The 13241-nt window shown below is 42.2% G+C and overlaps 1 protein-coding gene across 1 annotated transcript in view; it reads right to left on the bottom strand.

Moving 5' to 3' along the window:
- Window positions 1–13241, bottom strand: part of UNC5D (unc-5 netrin receptor D) — a gene marked incomplete at both ends in the record, with an annotated part of 118937 nt that overhangs the window by 13283 nt on the left and 92413 nt on the right. Inside the window, 4 exons of the mRNA XM_080634429.1 lie at window positions 1851–1935; window positions 3266–3643; window positions 5429–5614; window positions 9237–9269. Of these exons, the coding sequence (XP_080490555.1) occupies window positions 1851–1935; window positions 3266–3643; window positions 5429–5614; window positions 9237–9269 (682 nt within the window). The remainder of the gene's footprint in view (window positions 1–1850; window positions 1936–3265; window positions 3644–5428; window positions 5615–9236; window positions 9270–13241) is intronic.

The raw sequence follows: 13241 nt of genomic DNA, 5'->3' as shown, positions 1-13241 counted from the left end.
GGGAGGGATGGGACTGCTCTGCTGAAACCTAGAGCTCTGGGTGCAGGTTTGTGCACATGGGCTCCCTCACAGCTCATGGAGAGCCCATCACCACAATTAAGTCTGGGGATTCATCTCATCCAACTATCATCACCTGTGGTTGGTCACATTAACTGCTTGTAAAGTTGGAAAGATGAAGTATCCCACAAGAAGCATTTCTTTGCTTTCATTCCCATCTAAATTCAACCCCATCCCACATAAATGTGTTTCTGTACCCCTTACAATAAATACCTGTGCAGAACCAGTGACAGACTGGGTGACACTCAGACATTAAACCAAGCAACTGAAGCATCTTGTCCTGTTGGTTTTGGGTTAAAAACAAAGTAAATGGTGTTTCCAAGATAAAAATAAGGACAATAACCTCAACCAATATATGAATAAGATACAATAATAAAACCAAGCTCTAAATAAGGGAAAAATCCCTACTTAAAAAGTTAGGATATAATAACCCCGTCACATCTCAAGCTAACAACTTTACCCTCCAGAGCTTTGCAATAGCAACAGAGCAACAGCCAAACCCCTCCCCTGCCTGAGCTCTCCATGGCTATAGCATTAAAACCCAAGTTACCCAAACCACCTTGGATAACAGCTTTAAGTGAATGTAGCTCTCATGTAGGCACACTTAGGTGTCATCCTGCTCTTAAATCAATCAGATTCCAATCCTGCAAAAATTGACTTTGCGCATCTCTCACCTCACCTTGGGATAGTATCTGCACTCTCAACTGCAACAGCAGGAGCTTAGAAGTGCACTTAAGCCTCACCACTCGTGCTAAAGACTTGAAAGTTCTAACAATTTCAGTGTACCACAGACTACATGTGCAAGTATTTGTGAGCTGAAGACTGGAGTGAGAACAAGAGCCACAACAGAGCATCTTGGCAGCAGCAGCAGCCCCACTGCCTTTACAGACGCCCAAGATCTGTTGACCTGATCCCCGAATGAGTACTCAGAGCAAAGAGTTGAAGCAGAATGCTACTTGCTTCTGCTTATGCCTAGGAATAACAGTTTTTCACAACTCCGGCATTGCTAGGGAAACACAGAACCCCATCACTTAACCCCAACCACTGCTACCCTTTACAAATGGTATTTGATTGCCTTAAAATAAACCCTTACAGCAGTTACCCTAAATCACCTCCTTACAGCTAATTTAAGAAATCATTTCTTAAATATCACTACAAATACAAAGACAAATGTCTCCACATTAGAAACCCTCGAGCCAATTTTATACATCTTTATTTTTCCCTAAGTTATGGAAAGCTCTGTCATCACTGACTCCGCAGGCAGCATCAGCAGCGGGGTGTGTGAGTGACCGATGATGGGCCAAGATGAAAGGAGCTATTTAATCCCTTTAAAGAATCCTTCCCATTGTAGAACATATTGGACAAACATATGGGAGTTCTGGGAATTATTTAATGCCAAATGAACTGAAATCGGTTAATTAGATGAACTCTCACACTTGTTGCAAGTAGCAAGAGTCATCTCTGTGTAATAAGTGACATGGCATTAAGACTCTCATGCAGTTCTGAGCCATTTATTAGGCAAGGCAGGAAAGGGAAACATTACCAAATGCCAGCATTTACTATTCCCATTCCATGCTGGAATACTGTGAAGGTTAACTGGAGAAGCAAGGAAGTGAAGAGGAAACTATGACAAGTATCCTTTTTTTTCCTGGATGTAGTGAATTTCAGGGAAGAATTTAATATTTGCCTTTCAGTATTTACTCTCCCAATGGATTATCGTGAGCGTTTGCACCAGAGACCTGATGGTGGAACAAGGAGGGGGGTGTGTGTGTGTGTTTTTATGTCCTTCTTACCTGGATTCCTTTTGAGTGATGGCAAGGTAGATTTCCCATGAACTCTCCTCAGGAATTGCTCCATGTGGTATCAGCAAACTGACTCCTACAAAAGAGCAAAGCCAGAACTTACCTTTGGGAAAGGCTCTGGAGGGTAAAGAGCAGTGCACAGCTGGCCTCTGATTTACAACACTTACAAAGGCCAACTGTGGGAGCAGAGGAATGCTCCTCTGAAATAGTGGTTCTGATACAACATTGTATCAGATGAAAGGAAAAGGCATTATTAATATGAACCACATAGTTATTAATATTTAACTGTTTTAGAGCCTGGAATTATCTAGAATCATATAGACCCTTATGCCTAAAAGCTTCTTGCTCCAACAGAGCTCTTAAACAGGTGAGTTCCCTTTGCTCTGGGTCCCTGAGTGACACTGGATTCATAGTCTAGATGTGGCTGAAGGCTGCTCTGCATCCTCAGGTACAGGCAGACATCTTTGTCTACTTCACCACTTAGAAAGGGAACAATCTGTGGAAACAAAAGCTACCATCAGCTGTTTCCTTAAGGCTGAAACAGCTGATGCAAGAGTATCCAACATAAGGAATTTTATTCAGAGCAATATGAACATGATGATGTAGTGCAACATACTGCAGGGCCAGGATTTTTAACATCCTTGATCTGATTCTAATTTGGTGCCGTATGTTTTCAGCTAATTTAACACACAACTTCTTCAGTCTAAAGTTCATCCCACAGAACTCTGAAGTCACAAAACAAACTCTACTTCTTAATGCAAATTGAGCATCTCCACTGCAATGTTTTGGTGCACAGCCCAATCCTGAATTGCAGCTGACTTTGAAGTGCCCCACTCTGGGAATCTGTCTGGCTATTAGGCTAAAAGAAAGAGAAACCCAGAAAGCCAGGAGCAAATGCTAACGAAAGGCACGTTGGAGTCCTCTCGGAGAGAGGAAGCTGATCTCCAGAGATGGCTGTTTGTTATATGCTGCAGCCTTCAGTCACATAATGAAGTCTGACAATGTGAACGCAGTCAGATCTTGATGCTGTAGATTCTGCTTTGAATATGACCCCATTATATAAGATGCTGATCCAGTATCGACCTCCTTCCTGGGGAGCCCTTCTTTTGGATCAGGATCCAAGTAAGCAACAGCTTTGATTAACATGAGTTTCATGCTGAAAACATCAAGAGAGGCAGTAATTTATAACAGTTCAAATAGGCATAATGCCTCTTTACTACTCATCACAAGCTTTCTTCTGATCAGTCATCTCCTGTGTGGGCAACATGCTCTACTTCCCAGAATTTGCATTAAGAGAGCCCCTTTTTCTTTCCTTTCTTTTATCTAGTTATAGAACAGTCCATCAGGCAAAGTAAGTTTGATCTAAAATTATTCTATATGCTTTTCATGAGAAAGAATCTACCCACCTGTGTTTGGAACCACCAGACGGCCTCCCAGGTGTCCAAAAATGGCAGTTGTCTTCAGCTCACTCGTGGTTGAAATAGATGACAGGTTCTGAATGTACGTAGCCTTGTTTCTAGCCTGTATTGTACCAAAAGCTCTATTATTCCCATGAGGAAAAGTTCCAGAATGCGCCTTTCCATGGTACTCAGCTCTCTCTGTCACCCCTAAGGACACCATGAATGAACTCTGAACTTTGACTTTGATGTCTGACAGTGGGTTGAACAGTGAGGACTCTGTCATCAGCTCCTTGTCCATGGGGTCCTGCAGGCAGATGGGCCCGCTGTATGTTCTGCTCACCGTCAGGTCAGGCTGCATGGATGAGTTCAAAAGCAGGGAATTACCTGGGAGGAACCAGACCCGGAGTTAATGACTGTGTCAAGGTGGTAGAGAGAAATCTCAATCAAAGAGTTGCTCTTCCTTCCTGATACTCTCAGAGCTCAGAAGATCACATAAGCTGATGTTAAAGAACAGATGAAATGGTGCCACAGATCTCACAAGTACTCTGACCACTGTGTCTGCTGCACTTGAGGCAACTCCAGAGTGCAGGAATCCCCTTTTGTTTGGGATTCAGGTTTGTGGGAATGCCTGTTTGCTTTCTTTCTACCTGCAGACCTTTACTGTGAATGGCAGCTTCATGTGTGAGGGCAAGTGGGTTGACAAGGAAGCAGGACAAGAGTAATGTATGAAAAAATACCACAGTTACTCATTTAGGAGCATTTTAGCTCAGAAAACCCTCTGAAAAAAGAGAAGAAAAGTACAGATTTGGGGTCTGAATTTTTTGAGTGGTTTGGTCCTTTTTTGTTAGGTTTTTTTTGGGGAGTTCTTTGGTTTTTAGTAAGGGGCGGCAGGTTGGGTCGCTAACATTAGAAGTACATTTCTCCAGAGAACAGAATTTGGATCACACTGGTCTGCTGTCCATATGTCAGGAATGCGGTCCCTTTTCACAGCAAATCCTGAGAACTGGCCTTTTTCCAGCTGAACTGTTTAGTTTACAAATGCTCTTCTTTAAACTCCCCAGGACAGAGAGCCCAAAGTACCTGACGCTGAACTAATCACATCCTGGCATATGAGAAACTGCCGCACTCAGGTACTTTAGAGCACCCAGAACGAATGGTTTTGAAGCATTAAGTCAAACAAACAAGTCCCCAGACTCAAAACCAGACTTTAAAAGGAAAAAGTCACTGTTTGAGACAGTCATTGGGAATTACATGACTCTAATTAAAGGCTTGGGCTTTTAAATGAGTGAGTAAACATCCTTCAAACATCCTTGTCTCCCTTTATCCAGTCTCTTGCAGTACGTACCTGGTGAGGAACGTCTCCCAGAAAGTAAAGTAAGTGTAAAGACAGCAGACCCCCCCCCAAACTGTGCAACATCTTTCTCCTTCCCAAAGAGAGGAGAGACACGGGGATGTTTCACCTCCCACCAGCACACCCACAGTAAAGCAGGTCTCTGTGACAGAATGTCAGCACAGAATTAAAGAAACACACTCTTTGGAAGCAATCACCACGTGCATTCCTCCCCACCTTTCTGTCCAAAGGCAGTAACATCCCAGAGAACACCTGAGAGCTGCTTTTAGTGAAAATATGTATTTCTGCCATGTCGTGTTGTGTTGGTGGCTTTCCTGAGTTTGTTTTGCACATCAGCACATGGTTACACGTGTTTATTCCCCACAGAATGTGGACGTCTGCATGTTAACAGCAGCCTATAAAATACCTGAAGTTGGGTTTCTTGAATGAACAGTAAAAACTCATCACTTCTAATAGAGTAAAGGAAACAGAAGATCTGTAACAGAATGGCAAGGAACTGCAGACGTGTTTCCTGGGGTTGTTTTGATTTGTTTGGGCTTTTTCTAAGTCACAAATGTCATTGTAAAACCTGGTGACAGTATTTCTAAAGCACTTAAGAGCCTGGTCAAGAAAGATTATGCACTTGTCCATGTTGCCATGACAGATAGCACAAACAGTAAGAGACAGCTCTAACCACCAGATCCTGTTCCTTGTACCGCAGCTTTCAGCACAGCTGCTCAGCAATAAGCCGCCCTCCCACCGCCACTCATTGAATATGAGCTTAGTATCTCTTTGCAGTAGGAGCTCTGGAGAGAAGAGAATGAAATCACAACACTAACCTTGTCTGACTGTTTTAAAATTAAATGTCTGGAAGCCTCCTGTCAGTGCAGATGAATCAATCACATCCACGCCGTACTCACTCTGACTCCGCCTGTACAGGGTGACGCCAACCACCAGCACGGCTACAGCAATGACTGCGGCTCCCAGGCCAGAGTACAGGGCGATGTCACTGGCAGCCTCAATATCTGAAAGGAGAAAAGCGGGTACCAAGTCAGCAACACACAAAGAAACGTTCTGCCTGGTGCTGGCTGGAGTGAGCAGAGGGGTGATCTGAGGCTGGGGAGGTAAAGCTTGAGACATTGATGTGGAGATCTATCACCGAGTTTAAGATCTGAGTTCTGGAGCTAACCCAGGAGGTCATGAATCCCCTGATAAACCTTCCCTCCTTCTTCCTTTTCCATGTGAGCTTTAGTACAGGAAGGAACAGTCCATCTCTTACTGCTCAGAGGCGCTGAGGAGGTCCCACTTAAAGACCTGCAGGCTTTAGAACCCAAACCGTGTCTGTGCTGGCACCCGTGCATTATGCTCATGACCAAGTTTTCTAAGACTTGAAACTTACAGCAGAGGAGAAGAACTCATTGCTTTGAGTGAATCCAAATGAAACCTGCAATATTATGTAACTGAATTATCCAGTCCCACTATCCGAGATCTTCTGGGATTTGGGACCACGTACCATGAAATTAAATTACTTGGCATTACTTGTCTTAGATAGTTCCCTTAATGGCAAACTCTGGTTTAGGGAGAAGCCTGGATTAACCCTATCCATAATCTGTTATCCTGTATGTGGTACTTCTGCTGTCAAGTGTGAAGCACTTGGTACACAAAGTGCATTTATTTGTAACAAACGCCAGAGACAAGAACTAACCAGGAAATCCAGACTCCTCAGTATCAGTAAATAAACCACAACGGACAGATGTAATTAACAGCCAAGTACTGAAATCAGTATTTGGGGGAAGGCTTCTGCCAGGTATAACAGCTCTAACCCGCTTCCCAGAACATTACATTTGCCCCAAAGTAAAAGGCTGGAAAGAATCCCCCCAAAGTAAAATGTGGGACACTCAGAAAGGAAGCTATTAGCTGGCAAGGTAATTGTATGGGACTAACAATGGGAGATGCCCATATTCCCTTACACCAGATAGGAAAAGGAAATGCAGAAAGACAGGGTCCTAAGGGAGGGCTCAAAATCCTGCACATCAAACCAGGCCAACCTGAATCCCAGTCCAGTGCCAATCGCATCCTGGTTTACCTCTGGTCTATCCTCTAGAATCAGGTGCAGAAAAAAAGTACAGAAACTGATTACGTTTCTATTTCTTCCAGTTTTCTATCCCCAAGCTATTTTGTTGTTGCAAACTCTATTGCTGACTTCATTTTTGTGGGTATTTAGTACAATGAATAAGCCAACAGAAGGGATGTGATGTGGTGGGAGAAACCTGGCAGCAAGGGTGGGGGGGGTCTTCTCCTTCCTACAGAAGCACTGAGAGCTGGTGGTTATTTCACCATAGAGCCTCTTTAAGCCCTTCATTTTGATTATTACTTGAAAACAGAAAAGTGCTGAAAATTTGAATTACCTTTTCTGCCTTCGTGGGATACTAAATTATAAAGCCTGAAACATGCAGAAATAACCTATCAGTAAAAAATTACTGCCACCATAATGGCAACAGGTAGAAAATTGATCTCTTACCATCAGAACCAGAATATAAAACACACCTCAAGTTCTCACCTGTAAGTGCAATTTATTACTCTAAATCTACGTAAATAGCTTGGCTGCTTCTGTTCAATTGATTCAGACGTTGGGTAATTTAAGTTTCATACTTTTATAACTGCACACAACTCTCGTACATGGGTTAAAGCTGAGAGCAAGAACAGAACTTTCAACATGAGAAAGTCTGACTCAAAATCCTTCTGGAGAGACTCTTCCTTTTAGTGAACACTGTGAAGTATCCCTAAGCTTCGATTCCATAATTTTCTATAAATGATATTATTATTAAAAAATCTTACAATTATTCTGATTGAATTTTCTTATCTTTAATAAAATGGGCCTTGCTCCGTTTCATAGAAGACTTGGAAGAGCTATTCCAAATCTCTTCAACCTTCCTCTCTTATCTAATGGCTAATTCTTTCTGTGGGAGAGCAGACATGAAAGACAAAAGGAAAGCATGGCAAACAGGGAAATGGGCTCATTTTCTGCTTTCATTTGTTCCCAGAAGGGACCAAGTGAAAACCAAACAAACTAGAAAAGAAAACATTTATAGTCAACCAATTACTGTGTAATGAAGCGCATCCTCCCGGCCGGCGGCGCAGGGACTCTGCTGGAGCACCGCGAGTTCAGCCATTCCAGTGCCAGGATACATGTCGGTGGTAATTGTAGCCTATATTTCACTCCACCTCCTGACACTGTTACACAACATTTATTGAAAGCACATTTGATGGTAATGAAGTTTCTATTAACTATGATTAAGTTTCATAAAGCACCTGAAGATAATTTAAGATGTGCAGGAGCAGAAAATGAAACATTTGGTTTAGTACATTAAGAAACGTAATTGATTAAATTATCTCATTTACAATAAGTGCTTTCCAGGAGCTATGCAGGGCATACATCCCCTGTCTGCCATTCGAGTTTGCTACGAGAGCAGGAAGGGTTTTCCAGCTTCCCACCTTGCCCTGCTTCCCTGTCTCTCATTGCGGTTCCCGTTCCCTCACAGAGTCAGTTGTTGAGAAAAAGGAGCAAAAACCAGAGAACGGTGCACGAGGTTATTTAGTAAAACAAGTTGTTTCTCAATGATCCTCATAATTGACTTTGATTTTGCATCAGTTCATGCACTCTTAAACCAAGGTCCTGTTCTGCTGAAGAGCAACGAGCTGTTCTATGGCTCTAACCCCACAGCTACAACCAAACCCATTAGATCTCCTGGGTTCTTCCATGAGAAAATCAATTCCACTGAAGTTACTTCTTTAATAAATGAGAAAATAAAGTGATTGGACTGATATTCTTTAAAGACTCTCCAATTAAACGGGAACAGTGCAGATAAAACCATAGCAATTCCTAAGCTCAGTTCAAACACCTCTTACTCTCCAGGAGCTGGACCCATCTCAGACAATGCAAACAACTGCATGTGTTACTTCTCAGTACAGGTGAATTATTGATTTAAGTCCTTGAAAGGAATGAAGCCAGAAATGTGTTGATAAATCTATTTGCCAGAATTCAGTGATGGTGTTTTGCTGGAAATTAAACAGTCAGCAATCCTGCAAACTTTGCACAGGTTTATGACAGAACAAAGCAACGTTCTGTGCACAGAGGCTGACTGTGGGTTGGATGAAATCATATCTTTCAGTCAGTTCACTCCAAATGTGCTGCTCTAAACTAGAATTCCACTGAAATCAGTCTAAGACTCAGAAACAAAAAGTGCAGGAGAGAAGGCCCCAGCAGCATGTAAATGACAACTGTCTATAGGGTAATGCAGATAAAGTCCCTTCACCAGCTGATAGATAAATGCTGAAAGGAGCTGAACAACTTCAGAGCCAGTGGTGGAACCAAGAAAGCACAAACCCCTGTATTAATTTCTCGTTTTCTAATTACAGGCCCGCAAGAGGCCAGTCTCAAGCCATGCACGATGCAGAAAAGGCTCCCACTCAGACACAAATGACTATTTTCAGGCTAAAACTACCACCACAAAGTTGCTAAGAAGGTGCTGTCAGTAGCTATGAAAGGCTTTCACACAACCTTCAGCTTTATTCAGCTCCTGAGCAAAGAGAATGGCAGAGAAGATGTGAAAAATCATATTTATGAGAGAAAAAAAAATAACTTACTTTGGGATTTTATTTCATGAAGAGGTTTTTTATCTGAGAGAGAGAGAGAGAGAGAGAGAAAGTTGCACTTAATAAATTTACATGGAGCATATCTGTTTCCTCTATCGCTTCTGTGTAGCTCTAGACATGAAACATCATCTCCTTGTTTGCTCACAATATGAATATTTTATGTTGTCCATAGCTTTCCCTTCATTTTTTTCCCCTTTCTTTGTTTCTAAATCTCTTTCTTTCAGGCTGTTTCTTTGCAGTAATTTCTCCCTTGGTTAATTCAACTCTTTGTTAGTTTTACTGGGTGCTTTGATTTGGAATATTATACAGCAGTAAGGAAATTCAATGCTTTGAAGCAGCTCACGTGGCAAAGTCAGTTAAGAATTGATTATTTCTTTATGTGTTTGATAGATGGAAAGGTGATGGACAATTAAACAAGTAGTTTATAAAATATAAACATGTACAATATATTCACATTTATGTATCTAAATATGGCAGCTATAATTTAATATATAATAATGGCATCTATATGTGTATATAAAGAACACACAGATGAAAACACTACCACGCATACACAATTATATTTGAGTTCTAAGGAAATTCCCTTTGACTGAGTTGTTCCCCAGTTTATCTTTTGATGTTTTTGGATGAAGGATCTGGGAGTGGCTTCCTCAAGGGTGGGTTATCAGCACAACCACCATTACTGCAATCCTGTGCCTTAGGGGAAACCATGTCATGGTCCAGGATGCTCAGTTGAGTGTTTTGCTGGGTGATGACGTAAAGCAAATGGATTATGAGGCACCTTCTGTTATTTTTACTATCTCAAAACATGATCAGTTTAATAATACTTAACCCAAAAGATTCCTGGATTTGGGCTTTGCCAAAGTTTGCTGGGTGGGGCTTTCCCTTCTTAAGGTGTTTTTATCTTTGCTGGAAATGATGGACATGAACAGCAACTGAATTGTGTCAGACTGAGCTCTGCAATAGAAACAGTTTCATGCTGCTGACATTGTGCTCCCTACAGCAGAGACTGAAATGCATTTCCCAGACAGCCTGGTGGGATTGCTGGGCCCAGAAGCCTCTTGGCAATACTCGGTATCATGGCTGACTGAGAAATGGAAAACAAAATTACTGATGATTTATGATGCATTAGTAAAAAACCATGTTTGTACTTCGTCTGCTGATGGCCTACTTGTTTGTTTCTTTTGGGGGCACTGGGAAAAGAAATCAATAGGTTTTGAAGTTATAAAACATAACATTAAAGCACACAGATAAAAGCAAATCAAAATGCTCTGTGAAACCCTCTCTTCTATTAAGCAAAGAAAAAGCTTTCACCTCTGCAAGACAGAGAGAAATCCACCACGGAAGAGTATACTATGGAGAATACTGGAAGGAATGAACAACAAAAGAACAAATATGCAAGAAATGAGTAAGGTATCAGGAATCTTGTGAGTGAAAAGGATTCGGATTGGGTCAGCCTTGAGTTTCCTCCCAGCCCGGCAATCTTTCCTACCTATCAAATCCCCAACTAATTCTACCTTTCTCCTGCATTTAAGTTTCTACCTATTCAATTGTTACAAGTCCTAGAAGAAACTCCCTGAAAGAAGAGCACTTTCAGCTGGCTCCTCAGTTACAGGCTGGACTGTCTGGATCCATCCAGAAAATCAAACACCAAAGCGAGGAACAGGACATTCCTGAGGATGGAAGAGCATCACCTCCAGGCGCTGCCCAGGCTCTCCTGTCAGGGACCAAGTAAAGAACCTGCGAGGAGACCCCAAGTTACCTCCTCTGCACCGACTGACTCCAAACTTGGAAATCCATGCTAGGGATTAGTGTTTTTTCTGCCAGTTCAATCTGCCCTGTGCTTTCCTGGCATCTTACACTCTCGCCCTTACTTACATTGAAGTTCCTACTTGTTAACCAAAGAAATGTTTCATTTCTATTTCTGCCTCACAAAAGGAACAAAGTTAACAAGTTGTGCCTGATAAATAACCTCCAGGAGATTAGTTTTCTGTAGCGCAGCGCTGCATTTCCTTCACAATTCCCCAGGGGATGGAAAGCAGAGCAGAAAAGGCACAGACTGGAAGATGAACAGGGGAAAAGGATTTTTAAAAAACAGGGTAATTGCATCAATTCCTGTTAGCTGAGAAAGCAATTACAGCCCTAAAAATACCCTGACACAAGTAGATACATACAGCTCGACTCATAAAGGAGGAAGAGTAGCACAATCCAAGATGAAAGAAACGAGAGACTCTGAACACTTCCTGGTACCCCCAGCCCGGCAGAGGAGAAGAGCTGGTGTAACACAGAGAACACACAACCCAGAGCCAATGGCAGCTCCGCTCATTACCCAACAGCAGCAGCTTTCATGTCACTGGGGCTTTAGCTTCCTCTTTTACTTCTCAGAGCTCACTCAGTTCCAGACAAGTGCTGTTACACAAGGGATAATCCTGACAACGCGCTCAGCTCCAAACTATACCAGAGTAGAAATCCTCCCCCCCCTCCAAATACCTGGAGATCAGTTTCTGATCCCACTATTAGGTCCAAAATTGCTGGTGTCTGCAGCAGACAGAATCTTGCCTTCTGTTTGTCTTTGAATTCATTTCAGAGTATTGTTGGTTCAGTTTCCCCAAATCCGATTTCACCTTTGCAGGGAAAACCCAGCAGCAGCAGCAGATCCCCCCCACTGATATTCGGCATAAGCTGAGAATTTAGTTGTGTTAATTTCAAACAGCACTGCTTTGATGTCAATACGTGCACCCCGAATAGGCTCAGATTTTAAATGGCTTTTCATTTAAATCGTAAAATGTGGGGTTTATTACTTATGCCACTTATCCTTTGTAAAATGATTCTGATAGTTCATTTCAACATCAAAGTTGCATTTTCCAGGCACTGTGTTCACACTGACACAGGTTGATTCAATCTGTGCAGAATTTACTCCCGTTTTCAAACAGGCTTTTTGTATCTTTTTACCCATAATGATCCATTTATTTAAAGGCGGCAAGTTCTTTACACACAGCATATTAAGAACATTTTAAGTCAATTAAGAGCACTTTAAGTCCCATTCGTAGAAAAGTGATTTGCAGCTGAAAGAGACTTTGCTATTCCAGACACTTGTTTTCAGACATGCATCACTGACTTCTGTTTGCACATGGGGGTGCAAAACAGTTACATGTTCTTAAAACTGCATCTATAAAGTGATTCTAAATGCCATGGCAAAGAAGAATTGGAATTCTTGTGCAGAGGCAGTGGTGAATCCTGTGCTGGTTCCATTGATTTCTACTTGTTGGGGCATTTTTCTTTTTTACTGCAGTGCCATTAGTCAGGTTAGTGGTTCATTAACAACGTTTGCACCAGGGGCTGTACAAACAAGAAGCAGAGGGACAGACCCCGATGCAAAGAGCTTGAGTTTATACAAAGCGTATGACACACAACGAAAATAGTAATTACTAATTCAGGTAATTATTAAAACTAAGTTAGTTGTCACGTTAGAACTATTCCAACAGCCCACCTATCACATCACTTGGTGCTGTGGGCTTGTGTCTAGTGCTTGCTATTGGTGTTCTTAACAGAGCACATTATCAGAGGAGCTCAAGTAAAGCAGGAGCTTGGAAGCTCTGCTTTGTTGTAATCTGTTCCATGGATAAACAGAGAACTGTGTCTCCAGGGTTGTCAGTTTGCCTTCTTCCATAGGTATCCAGTTTAATAACAGCAAAAATAAATACTCTGCCTGCACTGTCTGTGCAATCACTGTTGGGGCTGGCATGGGACGGATTTGATTTTTATCCTCTTTTCTAAACCCTGCTTTCTGAGGAGGAAGGTGAACTGGCAACTGCCTCCTTATGGCCTGAAGTAGTTTTGCTTCCAACCTCGATGTTTCTCTGCTGGATCTTTCAGAAGGCAACCTGCTTGTTTCCCACAGCCAGCACACTACATTGGTATCTGCCAGAAAAAAGCCAGCCCCAACCCTGGGTCATACCCCCCTGTGATGAATTGAACTGTTTGGACCAGCTGACA

Source organism: Psittacula echo (genome assembly GCF_963264785.1).
Source record: "Psittacula echo genome assembly, chromosome: 25".
In the NCBI taxonomy this organism is placed as follows: domain Eukaryota; kingdom Metazoa; phylum Chordata; class Aves; order Psittaciformes; family Psittacidae; genus Psittacula; species Psittacula echo.
The sequence above is the reverse complement of the archived record's forward strand: the minus strand, read 5'-3'. Positions and strand labels throughout refer to the sequence as shown.